Genomic DNA, 16,047 nt, shown 5'->3' on the forward strand with positions numbered 1-16,047 from the left:
CAACCCTGGTCCGCTGCTGGCTCCACCCCTCTTACCGGGCTGGTTGAATGGTTCCTTGTTGTCAGACTTCTGTATAGTGCAATTCTCTGTTCTTTGGCTGCGTCTTTGTTTACTAAACCTTTGTTGTATTCAAACTTGGTTGTGGGAGAAGGCACAGTGTTTCCACCTATGCCTCCATCTTGGCAGAAGTCTCTCCGGTAGTTTATATTCTTATTCGGAATATAATCAGTTAATGGTGTTGAATCTAAGAACTGAGCTTTATACTTGTTTCTTATAAAATTATTTTTATATATTAAATATTTTATAATTAAAAAGTTAAAAATGAAGTTAAATCTATTTTAATAAAAAAGTTTATTGCAGTAGTGACTGTTCATATTACATTAAACCAAATCTTCAAAATCTGTGTATTTTTGATATAAAACAGTAGTTTTTAAAAAATCCTCACCCAAGGATGTGTGTGTTGTTGTTTTTTAAATTGATTTTAGAGAGGAATGCAGAGAGAGACAGAAATGTTGATGTGTGAGAGAAACATTGATCATTTGCCTTCCATATGTGCCCCACCTGAGCACTGAACCACAACCTAGGTTGGTACCCTGACCAGGGGATTGAATCTACAGACAGACCTTTGGTATATAGGATGATGCTCCAACCAACTGAGTCACCTGGCCAGAGCACAGAGCTACATTTGTTTTAAACATATAATACAACTCTCAGTGTGATGACATTTCAGTGAGGAAAGGATTGTATTTGCAGTAAATATTCCTGAGTCTACAGACCTAACATAAACACTGTCCAAAGATCATCCCATGCTGCAGCAGTCACTGAAAAAGGGGGCTTCCCTTCTTTTGTCTTTTACCACTGTGACAGTCACAGGGAGTGAAGCCTTTGTGGAAAGTATATATAGAACCACCATTGAGAATACTAATGATTTAAACCCAAAGCAATAACAGCGGAATGGTAAAAGTGTACAGAGCCCTAATTTGGCATTTTAATCTTTCAGCCAAAGTTAAAGCACAATATGAAATTGTTTTACTGTGTTTTCTTTTTAGCTCTTTGCTGAGAGCCCCCATAAGCTGATTTCACCAGTGACCAGGAAATTACTCAGGACTACTAATAAAAATGTAGTCTTTTCCGATGTGTCTATTTCTCCAGTATCTGGCTCATATGTCCAGGAGTGTGTGACCAATGAGCCATAGAACATTATGTCATCATAGTGCCTTAATTTTAAAAGATGCTTCTTCAAAATGAATTCCAGGAAAATCAGTCTACACAGAGAAGGATGCTGAAGTCATCTTACTGATTAGTTTGTTGAGAGCACTAACTTTTTCTTCCAAGATTTGGGTTTTTTTCTCAGCTACTCGTTGCTTTTCTTCAGTGATCTGAAGTGCTTTCATCAGATGAGCATTTTCCAAATAAAGCTCCTTGAGCCGCAAATCAGATTTTGTGTTTTTTTCAAACTAGAGAGGAGAGAAAGCCATTCTTTACTGTGAATCTAGTACAGAAATGCTGCACAACCAGCTTGTCTCCTTTTATTCTTCCATCTTTATACAAACCCATATTTTTGGAGTTTTTACAGATCTGATGAAAACATTGGATGTCATAACAATTTTTGTTTTCCTGGCATGAGAGAAGAAATTGAGAATTTGATGAACTGTGTGGTAGAGAAAGTTTAAGTCAACTATGAGAGATTTTGCCATGAAATGAAGACATGAAAGCCCAAATTCCATAAGCCTCAAAAAGGACTATTCAGGATGATGTAAAGCAAGGAAATTTTCAAGAGTGCCAAAAAATGCGTTCATCCAAGTTTGCTCTGTAGGCCCATCATGTCACCCAGGACACACTGAGATACCGTATTCACCCTTAAAATTGGTGCAGTCAACACACAACAGCCATACGGTCTTCAGCGATCAGGACATAAGGCCATTCTAGTCATGAGTCCTTCTTCAATATACAAAGGCAAGGATGTCCTGACTTTGGGCTTAAGTTAACACTGAAGTCAGTCATTCATCGAGCTCCTCTCATGTGCTAGGCACTGCCCTCGTAACAACCCTGCTCTTATAGAACACATTCTAGTAGATAGACATTAGAAAGAAATATGCAGTGTGTCAGGTAAGAAGTGCTGAGAGAAAACCCAGCAGCAGAGAGACAGCTGAGGAGGGGGTTCCAATTTTGGTTGAGGTGAACAGAGAGGGCTTCTCTGCATGACATTTGAACGGGGGTTTGAAATAAATCATGGGGCTGTCAAGGCATGAATGTCCCAGACAGTGGAATAAGTGCAAAGGCCCAGAGGCTGGGGCATGATGTAGGTAACAATGACCAGGAGGCCTGTAACTGGGAGGCCGACTGAGAAGTCAGACCTACCATGCCATCTGGGCAAGGCACTAGATCCTGGAGAATCTTGGAGGCCACTGTACAAACTGCCTTTTATTCAAGGTATCTGAGAAAACTGAAGGGTTCTGAGCAGAGGAAGGCCAGCACCTCAACCACATTTGGAAAGGACTGTTGCCACTCCTGTGTTAACAGGTTAGAAGAAGAAATAAAATGTCAGTTCAGATACCAAAGATGATTGTGGGAGCAGTGTGATTGGGGCAAGAAGTAGCTGGGTTCGGTCTCCACTCTGAAGGCAGAACTGTTGGAGTAGATGGGAACATGGTGTGAGTGGGGACAGTTAAGGGAAGGAGCCCACTGTACTCCAAGGTTTTGGAACTAAGTCAATGGCAGGGGTGAGCCATGAGGGCAGGCAGCTAAGTGCAAAGACAACTCTGAAGGTATTTCTGTGAGGAGAAGCAGAGAACTGGTAGGACCACAACTCCTTAACCCGGAACCCAGAGGTAAGATGGGTTGGGGGTGAGGCCAGGAGAGGTGGCACAGGTGGTCAGGTCTAGGTGTGCATGGCCCTAGTATACTGCATATTTGCTTTGGGCATTTTGGATCTTCCAAGGACAGTTGAAAGGAGGGGGAAGAGGTGCTGGAGTTCAACAGGGAGAGAGGGTTCAGAATGCTATCCAGCCAGGGGATTTGGGCAGAGCTGATGGGTGACAGCCACAAAATTTAACTAGAACTGTTCTCGCCAAGTAAGAGGAGGCAAATGTGTGCAAAGGAGTGACTATAGAGGGAGTCAGAATCTGATGGGAGGAAAAGTGAGGATGAGGGAGACATTGAGAGTATCAGTAGATGGCAGAGCAGGCCAAGATGGTGGACAAGAAAGGGGGCAGGCTCTGAAGAGTAGCTTAACCTGGGAAACTTACACCATAATTTAGGAGCAAGAGGCAACATGAATGTTTCATCCATTTGGGCTCAGTTCAGGATTGCTCAGATAAACCATACTTGATTATTATGTAATAAAAATATTTCTACAGATTCTCACATTTCTTTAATTTCTTCTAGCACTGCAATAGAACATTTTTTGGAGGAGCTGGTGTTTGCCTTTTTGTGTTTCTTCTTTTTCTGATCTTGTCTCCTAGCACTCCCTGTGCTGGCTGTTCCACTGCCTGTTAGTTCTTACTGATTTAATTTCTGGTTGAATGAGATTGTAAACTTTTATTGATCAGGGCAGCTGTGACTTTCGTTGTTTTCTTCCTACAGCAACCCAGGTTATTTCTTTTCTCCCCATGGTTATTATTTCAAAAATATAGATCATATCATGCTCTTACTTAAACTCTTCCAATGGTTTCTAATTGCAATTACAATAAAATCCAAACTGCTGACCTTGACGGGACCCTGCCTATCTGTACCCGCCCAACAGATCATACCAGCCACACTAACTCCTCAGTGGCCTTCTGCATACCATGCTTGGTCCCATCTATGGACATGTACCTGTTCTGTTCCCTCTGTGAAATGCATCTCCTCCTTGTTCACACATGTTCTTTAGCACATGTGGAGAAGTGTGAGTGCCCTTTTACAGCTGCCCCAGAGACTGGAGGTACTATTGGAACTTCGTACTGTAATGCACAGAACAGTTCTACCATGAGCATTCTCCCTTCTAAAATGTCAGCCTGGCCTCTGATCATTAGGTGTCTGTTGCCATGCCATATCCTGACTATCCTCACCAGATCCCACCCATCCCCATTTTCTTCAGAGCAATTCTTATAACCTGAGGTAATTTATCTTATTACATCTGTCTCTAACTCCAGAATGTAAGGTCTTTGGGGGCTTATGTAAGGTCTTTGGGGGCTTCATTGTTCTGGTTTACCCAGAACAATGCCTTGATACATAACAGGTACTTGGGATGACTGAATGACTATCTTTTTTGAGGTTATGTGAACACCTCAAAAATATATGTTAAAATATTCCCCATCACTTCTCAGCATTTTGGCTTAGATCAAATGTAGAATCTGTTCTTATCGGTTTAAAACAATTCCAAAAAGAAAATAAACACAATATACAAATATAATGTAGGGTATATTTACTAAAATGAGTTTTCTACTGATTGCTTTTAATTGTTAATCTTCCAAAACATGTGTACATTCAGACTCTCAAAATGAAGTTTAGACAAAGCCCCCGATTCAGTGGTTCCAAATGAATGTGGGTTATTTTGAGTTCTGTCACAAGACAGTTGCTCCCTGAATCAGCTACTTGAACACCCATGAAAGAAAAAAATACAGTTCTGAAAGAGGATATTAGCATACACTGACACAACCCCCTCACTCACCTGCTGTCCCAGCTCAGCCACTTTTTCTTGTAGGAGCATTTCCATGTTCTTTGAAATAATCTCCAATTTTTCTATCCATTCTTCTGTATATTTAAGCTGTTTTTTATGTTCTTCTTGCTACAAAAGGTTATAAACCAATATTTTACATTTTATATTTTTTAAGATTTTGTTATATTTTTAGAGAGGAAGGGAGAAAGAGGGAGAGCAACATATGAGGGAGAATCATTGCTCAGTTGCCTCACACACCCCAAACTGGGGACCTGGCCCACAACCCAGGCACGTGCCCTGACCAGGAATCAACCCTGTGACCTTCAGTTTACAGGCTGGTGTTCAATCCACTAAGCCACAACAGCCAGGGCCCAATATTTTACATTTTAGAGTGAATCTTTTCAGGTTTACTTACTATAAAGTGGAAATTAGCTAAAGTGTGCAAATTTGAGAGTAACCATAGATATCCTTTGATCTGTATAGAGTAAGTTAAAAAATCTTATGTCACACACAAAACAAGTCTCAATAAATTTAAGAATAATGAAATTCTATGAAGAATCTCTTCTGACCATAATACTATGAAACTAGACATCACAGGAAGAAAAGTGAAAAACACAGAAAGACATGGAAGCTAAATAATGTTACTAAACTAAACAATGGAAGAAATCAAAAGATACATGGAGACAGGCAAATGAGAATGCAAGAACCCAAAATCTGTGGGACATGGGGAAGAAAAAGTCCTAAGAAGGAAATTCATAGCATTACATGCCTATCTCAAGAAACAATAAAAAGCTCAACAACCTAATTTTACACATAAAGGAACTTGTAAAAGAACAACAGAGCACACAGTGAGTGGAAGAAAAGAAAAAATAAAGATCAGAGAAGAAATTAAAAGTCTAAAAAAAAGCAATACAAAAGATCAATGAATCCAAGAGCAGTTTCCCTGAAAAAATAAACAAGACTTTAACTAAACTCATAAAAAAAGTAAAAAATGAAAGGTGAAATAACAACTTATACCACAGAAATACAAGGGATTGTAAGAAAATATGAATAACTATATGCCTACAAATTGGACAATTTGGATGAAATGGATTAATTCCTAGAAACACACAATCTTCCAAAACTAAGGAAGAATAAAACTGTGATTAAGACAAATTACAATTAGTGAAATTGAAGCAGTCATCAAAACCAACATCTTGGACTGAATGACTTGACAGGTGAATTTTATCAACCTTCAGAGAACTAACCCCTCTCCTCAAACTATTCCAAAAAATTCAAGAGGACAGACTCCCAAGCTCATTTTACAAGGCCAGTATTCTCCTAAATTCAAAACCTAAATAAACACATTACAAAAAAGGAAAATGATAGACCAATGTCCCTGATGAACATAGATGCTAAATTACTCAACAAAGTATTAGCAAACCAGATCCAGCAATACATTAAAAAGATCATATACCATGATATGGTGGGGTTTATTCAGGGGATGCAAGGCTGAAACAATATCTGCTAATTAATAAACATGATACACCACATAAACAAATGAAGAATATAAACCACATGCTAATATCAATAGATGCAAAAAGCAATTGATAAAATCCAGCACCCATTTATGACAAAATCCCTCAGCAAAGCAAAAATAGAGGGAATATACCTTAATACAATAAAGGCTATATTTGACAAGCACACAAGCAACATAATCCTCAATAGATAAAAACTACAAGCTTTCCCCTTTAGATGGAGAACAAGACATGGATATACACTTTCACCACTGATTCAAGTCCTAACAAAGCACTCAAAAAAAGAAATACAAGGCATTCAAATCGGAAAGGAAGAAGTAAAACTGTCATTGTTTCTAGATCAGATGGCAAGATACTATTTTTAGAGAACCTTGAAGACTCCTCAAAAAAAAAAAAACCCAACCAACAAAACTATTAGAACCGAAAAATGAATTCAGTGAAGTAGCAGTGTACAAATTTAATATACAGGAATCAATTGTTGCATTCTATATGCCAATAATAAACTATTGAAAAGGGAAACTAAGGAAACAATCCCATTCACAATTGCTTCAAAAAGAATAAAATACCTAGGGATAAATCAAACCAGAGATGTAAAGACCTATATTAAGAAAATTATAAGACACTGAAGAAAGAAATTGAAGAGGATAAAAATAAGTGGAAGCACATACTTGTGTTCATAGTTAGGAAGAATTAACATTATTAAAATGTCCACACTATCCAAAGCCATCTATAGATTCAACACAATTCCTATCAAGACACAAATGGCTTATTTCACAGAACTAGAACAGATATTCCAAAAATGTATATGGAATCACACACACACACAAACCAAATCAAAAACCTAAAAAGCACCAGTGATCTTGAGAAAGAACAAAGTTGTAAGAATCATGCTACCTGATATCAAACTATACCACAAGTCCATTGTAATCAAAACAGCATGGTAATAGTATAAAAACAGAGATTCAGATCAATGGAACAGAATAGAGAACCCAGAAATAAACCCACACCTTTATAGTCAGTTAATTGGCAAATTATAATGGGCTAAGGACAGTTTATTCAATAAATGGTGTTGGGAAAATTGACCAGATACATGTAAAAAAAATGAAACTAGACCTCCTATCACCACACACAAACTCAAAATGGATTAAAGACTAAAAGGTCAGACTTGAAACCATAAAAATCCTAGAAGAAAACATAGGCAGTAAAATTTTAGACATTTCTCTTCCCAATACTTTTTCTGATATATCTCCTCAGGTAAGAGAAACAAAAGAAAAAATAAACAAACGGGACTATATCAAACTAAAAAGGTTTTGTTTTGGTTTTTGTTTTTTTTTTTAATATATATATTTTATTGATTATACCATTACAGTTGTTCTATTCCCCTCCACCCGCACACCCCTCCCCCACCATTCTCACCCCCTTAGTTTATAATCACGTGTCTCAAGTTCTTTAGATTCTATATTTTCCCTACTATTCTTGCCCTCCCCCCTATCTATTTTCTACCAACTGTCTATGCTATTTTCTGCACCTTCTCCCCCCTTCTCCTCCTCCCACTCCCCTGTTGCTAACCCTCCATGTGTTCTTCATTTCTATGGTTCCACTCCTGATCTAGCTGTCCTCTTGGTTTGCTTTTGTTTTAGGTGTGGTTGTTAATAACTCTGAGTTTGCTGTCCTTTCACTGTTAACATTTTTCATCTTCTTTTTCTTATATAAGTCCCTTTAGCATTTCATATAATAAGGGCTTGGTGATGATGAACTCCTTGAACTTGACCTTATCTGAGAAGCACTTTATCTGTCCTTCCATTCTAAATGAAAGCTTTGCTGGATAACGCAATCTTGGCTGTAGGTCTTTGGATTTCATGACTTGGAATACTTCTTTCCAGCCCCTTCTTGCCTGTAAGGTCTCTTTTGAGAAATCAGCTAACAGTCTGATGGAAACTCCTTTGTAGGTGACTGTCCCCTTATCTCTTGCTGCTTCTAGGATTCTCTCCTTCATTTTCATCTTGGCTAATGTAATTATGACGTGCCTTGGTGTGTTCCTTCTTGGGTCCAACTTCTTTGGGACTCTCTGAGCTTCCTGGATTTCCTGGAAGTCTATTTCCTTTGCCAGACTGGGAAAGTTCTCCTTTATTATTTGTTCAAATAAGTTTTCCACCTGTGGCTGTTTCTTTCCCCCTTCTGGTACCCCTATAATTCGGATGTTGGAACGTTTAAAGATGTCCTGGAGGTTCCTATGCCTCTCCTCATTTTTTTGAATTCTCCTTTCTTCATTCTTTTCTGGTTGGATGTTTCGTTCTTCCTTCTGGTCCATTCCATTGATTTGAGTCCCAGTTTCCTTTCCATCACTATTGGTTTCCTGTGCATTTCCCTTCATTTCAACTACTTTAGCCTTCATATGTTCCTCTAATTTGTGACTATAATCTACCAGTTCTGTGAGTATCCTGATAAATAGTGTCCTGAAGTGTGCTTCTGAGAGGCTGGCAATTTCTCGGTCGCTTAGAGTTATTGGCTCTGGGGCTTTCAGTTTTTGAGCCATCTTTTGGACTGTTCGTGCCTGTTACGTATCAGGATCGGAGCCCTAGGTGTTCACCAGAGCAGGCCAACTCAGTCGCTGGGTCGTGAGGCTGTACGTGGGGGCGGGGTCAAAGAGGAGCAATGGCGGTCCCGTCTGCCACCTCCCGCCGCTGTCGCCGCAGCTGCCACCATCCCTGGGGCCCACGCGTTTCGTCCCACTGCACACAAATGTGCCACTGCTGTCAGCCCTCCACCACTGGGTTCACCCGCTGGGGCCTGCTCGGTCCATCTCACTGTACGCGAATGTGCGACAGCTCTGTCTGCCCCGCACCCCGACTGAGTCCGGGCTGCCTGCGTGTGTGGGTCGGGGGATCTTTCCTGCCTGACCGTGCTCCGCTGCTGGCTCCGCCCCTCTTACCATCCTGGTTGAACGTTTCGTTGTTGTCGGACTTCCGTATAATTCGATTTCCTGTTCTTTGGCTGTTCTCCAAACCTTTGTTGTATTCAAACTTGGTTGTGGGAGAAGGCACAGTGTTTCCACCTATGCCTCCATCTTGGCGGATGTCATCAAACTAAAAAGGTTTTGCACAGCAAAGAAAACCATCAAAAAAAGGCCCCCAAAACAAAACAAAGCCACCCCACAGAATGGGAAAACTTTTTTCCAATACAGCTGGTAAGAAACAACAAAAAAAATCCATTTTAAAAAATAGGCAAAGGACCTGAAGAGACACTTCTTTAGAAGTGTCTGTTTTTGAATACATGTCTAACAAATATGAAAGGATACTTAACATCACCAATCATCAGAGAAATGCAAGTCAAAACCACAATGAGATGTCATCTCATACTGGTCAGGATGGTTATCATCAATAAAATAAGAAACAAGTGTTGGCAATGATGTGGTGAAAGAGGAGCCCTTTTGCACTGCTGGTGGAGATGCAGATTGGTGCAGCCATTGTGGAAAGTAGAATGGAATTACCTCAAAAAATTAAAAATGGGGACTGTCTTAAGAAACCAAAACATTAATTGGAAAGAATATAAGCACCCCCATGATTATTTCAGGATTATTTACAATAGCCAAAATTTAGAAGCATCCCAAATTTCCATCAATAGATGAGTGTATAAAACAGCTATGGTACATTTACACAATGGATTATTAGCCATAAAAAAGAATGTGTTACCCTTTGCAACAGCATACACAGAACTGGAGAACATTATGCTATGCTAAGTGAAATAAGCCAGTCAATGAAAGACAAGTACCATATGATTTCATGCATGTGGAACCTAATCAACAAACAGAACTAAGAAGCAAAATATCGAGCAGGCTACAGCTCTCTGCTGGTGCAGTGTTATGGGGATGGAAGGACTGAGGAGAAAAAAGAGAATTCATGGACAGACACAACAGTGTGGTGATTGTGGAAGGGTATGTTGATGGATGGAGGTAGAAGAAGGTATGTGGGATAAATGGCAATGGAATAAATACAATAAAATAAAATTTCAAAACATCTGTTCCTAGCCACTAAACTATTATTTCTTTTTGTAGTTCAAGAATTAGCTAGCTGCTTTGTCTTAAAAATTTCATCATAGATGACTCCAGAGTGAGTTTACCTTATACATATTATTAAGTATTTCTTTTTTTTTTAAGATTTTATTCCTGTATCTGTAGAGGGGCAGGGAAGGACAGAGGGAGAGAAATATCAATGTATGGTTGCCTCTTGTGTGTCCCCCGCTGGGAACTGGCCTGCAACCCAGGCATGTGCCCTGACTGGGAATCCAACCACAATCCTCTGGTTCGCAGACCCGCACTCAATCCACTGAGCTACACCAGCCAGGGTAAGTATTTCTAAAGAATTTCTGATTAAATTCTTTTGTTTTGTCAATAATCTATCATTTATTTCTAGCTTAATATTTTTTCCATAATCCTGATAAGTCATTCTTTGTTAGAACTTATGTTTTAGAAATATTGAATTTTACTCACCTTTCAAGTGTTGCTCTAACTTTTCCCTATTAACTATGTTTCAGGATATTTCCCCTGAATATTTCAGGATCAGGTTGTTTTCTTGAGCTTTTAAATTAAACCCTTGCACAGGCTGCACGTTCCAGACAATTCAAGCACTTTAAAAGTGTTAACTGATTGATGCCTTACAATAATGCTTTAGGTGGATACCACTGGTATCTGAATTATACAAATGAGGAAACAGGAGTACAGATAGGTTAAGTAACTGGCCTGGAGTAACTCAACTGGGAGGTAGGGAGCCAGGATCCCAATCTCTGCAGCCCATGCTCTGAGGCACTGCCCTGCTTCCCTTTAAGGCAGGTACTCTTGTTCTACATCTCCTGATGCCTAATGCAGAACCTTGCACACAGCATGCTCCCCAAGTCTATGCTGTTACCTTGTTGACCTCTTACCCTCTGCCCTCCTCCTGCCTCCCTCGCATACTTTCTATTCTTAAACATACCAAGTACATACCCACCTCAAGGCCATTGCACATGCTGCTCCTGCAGCCTATAGCCCTCTTCCTCCAGGTTACTGGATGGCTTGCTGCCTCAACAACTTCAAGTGTTGGCTTAAGAGCCACTTTCTCTGGCTATCCTGTTTAAAACTGGAAAGCCTCCACTCCATAGCACTGATCACCATCTGACATGCTATTCACATTATGCATCTTTTTTTGTCTCCCACCACTAGAATATAGGATGCAGAAGGGCATAGATTTTTGCTTTTGTGTCATTTCTGTGTCTGATACCTATATCAGTGTGTATCCAGTAAGTAACTTTTTTTATTGTTGTTCAAGTACAGTTGTCTCCATTCCCCCCACCATCACTTCCCCCGACCCCAGCCATCCCCACTTCCTACCCTCGATCCTACCCTCCTTTGGTTTTGTCCACTTGTCCTTTATAGATATTCCTCTAGTAAGTAACTTCTGCAGTCCTATGTGCCTTTGGGTGGACTTTTTTTCAGTCTGCATAATGATTTAAGATTCTTTTTAAATTAGGTGCATCATTTAGAAACTGGGAGTATTCATGTAAAAATCTAGTTTCTGGCTTTTCTTTGAAATCAGGAGAAATGGAATGCTGAGGCCTGTATTCCCACAGGGCTACACATCCAGACCAGCACCCATCACCTCACTTCCAACCTTTCTCTTATCACCACCTTTCGGGTCCTGAGAGCATTCAGTGTGTGGTCCCAGATATATAGCCATGGTACCTGCCAGAGACCCCATGCAGCCCCAAAGGACATACTACATCTGGGAGGAACTGTGGCCCCCAGGCTGAAGAGAACTTCAGGATCAGCTTGCACAAGTGCTCTATTAGAGGGTGGGGGACACCTTCCCTGAGAAGCTCGCTGCCCCTCCATGATCATTCCTTAGCATCTGTTGAGTCCCTTGTTATTAACATGAAAACTGGGCTCTCCCAGCTTCTGTACAACCAATCCTCATGGAGTTAGGATGGCTGGTGGGCTGTCTTCCCCTTGCCGTTAGAGTAGCTTTTGGCTGAATGCCAGTGATCCAACTGGATCCTCCTTTTCACCATCAGCTGGAACCTCAGGGCCTTTGTCCCCATTCACCCACGGTGCTTCCAGTTGCTTCCTTGCCTCCTCCTAGAGGCTTCACTCCCAGTGGAGCTGCTGAGCTACCCACTGCCCCCATATTAGCAGCTCCTATAACTTGGCCATGCAGCCCAGAGGCATGCTCTGCTCCATCTGCTTCTGCACCTGGTGGACCTCATACAAATGCTGTCCAGGAGCGTAAACTCTCAGCCTCAGATTGGCTCCATGCAGCTGTGTTAGGGGAAAGGCCACAAGAGCTGTGGTGTGGTTGCTGAGAACTACAGGATCACTGCCAGATATAGAGGATTCTGCATTTAAGGATACCCTACAACTGGAAGGGCGAGTAAGATATTATAGTATCTCACCTGTGATACTGTGTCTGCAGTAGAATGCAAGATTTACAAAGAGTCTATTCACTGGAACTCCTATGTAGCCAGAGCTGCTCAGTGAGAGAGCCAGGAAAAGTTGTGCATGTGATCCTCAGAATGATGATGTTGACACTTCACATTGGATCCATGGGAGGATTATGGTATATTCTGTCCATTTTTACCTTCCAGCACACCTCAATAGACTCTGGTTATTTAAAAACTGTAACCACACGCCCTGGCTGGTGTAGCTCAGTGGATTGAGCGCTGGCCTGCAAACCAGAGGATCACGGTTCGATTCCCAGTCAGGGCACATGCCTGGGTTGCAGGTCAGTTCCCTGCAGGCCAACTCCCAGCAGAGGACGCACGAAAAGCAACCCTCTCCCTCTCTCCTTCCCTTCTAAAGATACATAAATAAATAAAATCTTAAAAAAAATTAAAACTGTAACCCATGCAAGATGAATATGGCAATTTTCCTTTAAGTGGAGAATTTACATCCTAAGACCTCTCAGACACTATGGTCATGGAGGGTAATTAACACACAGTGAATGCAGAAAGGAACTTGGGAGTAGGTGTGGGATGAAGTCCCTCAGCCACAGAGGATGGCACAGAACTCACAGAGATGATGAGTCAATATGACAGAACTGCACTTTGTGTGGCCAGTATTTTCCCTAAGCAATTGAGAGATCATATCCAAACACCATTTACTTCACTGACTCTGGGGGCTTCATCCAGAACGCACAATATTTCTTTGGCCCCTAAAAGAACTGGTCATATCAGCCCTTACCCACTTCTGAGGCTCCATCAAATGTCACACTTAGGAGGGCATCTTGTTCTCTGGTATATGTCATCAGTTTGGCTTAAATAAACTCTTATAAAAGTTCAAAAAAATTGTCAGCCAGGGCAGGTCTCAAAGTGGCCACATAGAAAGGGAGGGTGCTGGCTTTAGCCACACAAGTGTGATAGTGAGGCTGCAAACCACCAGCCCAGATTCCTTTCAGCAGTCACTATGTCACCTCATATCTCTCAGGGGCTATCTCAGGGGCCCTATCATCACTAACACACAGCTGTTCTCTAGGGCAAGGGTCATCGCAGAAAGACGCACCTGTACATGAGTAGCTTCCAGGATAGCTGCCGTGCTATTTTGAGGGAAAGAAGGAAGAACCTGTGCTAGGACACATCTCCACCAAAAATAGCTTCCTCTAGAGTTTCCCTCTTTAGATTGTCATTCTGCAACCACCCTAGCCAGACCCAAGCCTCATTCGAGGCCCTGTGACTCTGCGTGTTAGAGTGCCCATGCATCCCAATGGCACTTTCACTCTGATCTTGCCCCTACCTCCTCTGATTACTCTTCCTTTGAACACACTGCTTCACACACCTTACTGCCACCTTCTACAGCCACCCTTCTGAACCCCTGCACCTAACAGCAACCTTTTCTGCAGGAAGGCTGCTGCAGGCCCAGCATGGTAGTCCCTGCAGCCCTACTCTGTGACATGGGCAATTAGCCTGTAAGCGTCCACATGCTAAATTCTTTCCAGTCCTTTCATCTCACTCTTCATCAAAGTGAGGTGCAGCTCCAGAGTTGACAGGTGGAGGCTATGCCATTCGCCCACGGAGAGGTGGGCTGAGTCCTACTCTTGAATCAAGGCTGGACCAACAGAATGTTGGATTTGGTCACTATGTTTAAAAAAAAAAAAAACGGTGCTGAAACTTCCCCCAAGCTGCTCCCCTGATAGTACCTGTCCAACCTTCTTGGCTTAGTTACCTCCTAGATCTTTCTCATCAGAACCACCCACTGATGCCCCAGTGACAACAATAGCTCCCTCCCAGGTATCTTCATATGTTAATGTCCATCCTCACCACAGCACACCTATAGGTGCCTTAATTATTCTATAGATGCCTCTACTTCCCTCCTCTGGACTTTCATCAGTGTGGCTTTGGAGGGAATCTTCTAAGTCACAAAGAAGTGGAAACCAGCTCATGTTGCAACAGGATTGCTTAAGTAATGTATCTTCTGCCTGTGACACTGGCTGACTTTTTAGCTTCAAAGGGCTCAAACTGGCCAAGGCAATTTCTGAAGGATCCTTTCACACTTAAAAACAGAGAAGGGAACCCCCAAATACAGAAGCACCTCTGCGTAAGTGCTTGCTTGCAGTAGGAAAGCTGCCAGCCTACAGAAGCACCCAACATCCCTGTGGAGAGTCCCACACCTAGGCTGACCCCTCTGCAGCCTTGAGCACCTTGCTTTTTCACACCAGGTGTGACCAAGGCCAAGTCTAGCTGTGGCGCCAAAACCCAGTAGGAGAACCAGCAAAAAGGCTCAGCAGGAGGAAAGAACTCAGGTGCTGCACTCAAATGAGACTGGAACTGAGACTGAGGCCATGTTGATTAGAGACCCCTACTATATTGTGCTCTGGGTGGCTTCTCCCAAGGGCCCTCTTTCCTTTCTATAGCCCTGGCCCTCCAAGGGCACCCATATCTGAGTCTGCACCGGGCTCTTGGTACTCTGGACACCTCCTACTGTTACACACCTGCCTTCCTCTCCTCCCCCTTGAGCATCTGGATCTTGCAGGGAGAACTGGCTACCCATCTGTGTGCCTGCACCTCGTACTGGCAGGGCACCCCAAGGTTCATGTTTGTCCACAGCTGCAAGCTCCCTGACTCACCAGCTTTGCACCTTGCAATCCTGGCAAGCACTGGATAAATGCTGGAACAGGAGAGTGTAGGAGCCAGCAGTTGTTACATACACTAACGTGCAGTTTCACAGCTCCACTGTGCATGTGTAAAGATGTGTGAAATGGGGGCATGAAGCTCCTTATCCATGGGGTCTACTCTGCCCGGAGGCCATGAATCTGATACTGTGTCTCTTTCTCAGATGCCACCCTGAAGGTGTCTTCTGGCTCCTCAGTTCTGTAAAGGGCACACCCAAGGGCATGCTTACAGCCCTCCTTCCCTAAACTGAGGCATAGCTCTTCATATGGTCTGCTCAAGGTCAACACAACTCTGGACTAAACTTGACTTCAGTCCTGGCCCTCATAAGTGCCCCACTAGCTGTGCAACCTCAGGCCATCCTCAAAACTTCTCTGGGATGGACTAGTCCTGACAAGCCTCTGTCAGCACTGAACTTTACTCACTCTCTTTCCCAGATGAGACCTGGTATCTCAGACCATCATACATACCCACCTGGTTTTGACTTTCTTCAAGGGTCTCTCTCAGCTGTGACCATGACAGTCTCAGGTTCTGACGTTCTTGATTCATGTGTTCAAGTTCAAGTTTTTGAATTTGGTCACCCTGTTTTTAAAAAAATCAATCTCACATGTATAAGAAATAGCAGTTTGACATATGTTTAATGCAGAAGCTTCAGCACATTACAGAAAAGCCAAAATTCCAAAATTTAAATCACCCATGATCCCAGCAGTCAAAGGACCACACCTGACACTGTATTGTCATCCTTTATCTCTTCCTCTA

General features: G+C 42.1%; 1 protein-coding gene and 1 pseudogene across 5 annotated transcripts in view; one reads left to right on the top strand and one right to left on the bottom strand.

Moving 5' to 3' along the window:
* Positions 1 to 489: 489 nt before the first annotated feature.
* The window catches only part of NINL (ninein like), a 179,916-nt gene continuing 164,358 nt past the window's right edge, over positions 490 to 16,047 (bottom strand). For all 5 annotated transcript variants that reach the window (XM_037055527.1, XM_037055524.1, XM_037055525.1 and 2 more), the window contains 3 exons: positions 15,763 to 15,870; positions 4,652 to 4,768; positions 490 to 1,457 (listed from right to left, as the gene is read on the bottom strand). In XM_037055527.1, coding sequence (XP_036911422.1) covers positions 1,266 to 1,457; positions 4,652 to 4,768; positions 15,763 to 15,870 — 417 coding nt within the window. In that variant the 3' untranslated portion in view covers positions 490 to 1,265. The remainder of the gene's footprint in view (positions 1,458 to 4,651; positions 4,769 to 15,762; positions 15,871 to 16,047) is intronic.
* Positions 4,296 to 4,383, top strand: LOC118993250 (uncharacterized; annotated as a pseudogene).

The sequence above is a fragment of the Sturnira hondurensis genome, unplaced genomic scaffold (assembly GCF_014824575.4).
Source record: "Sturnira hondurensis isolate 20B ecotype Veracruz unplaced genomic scaffold, ASM1482457v3 Scaffold0008640, whole genome shotgun sequence".
In the NCBI taxonomy this organism is placed as follows: Eukaryota; Metazoa; Chordata; class Mammalia; order Chiroptera; family Phyllostomidae; genus Sturnira; species Sturnira hondurensis.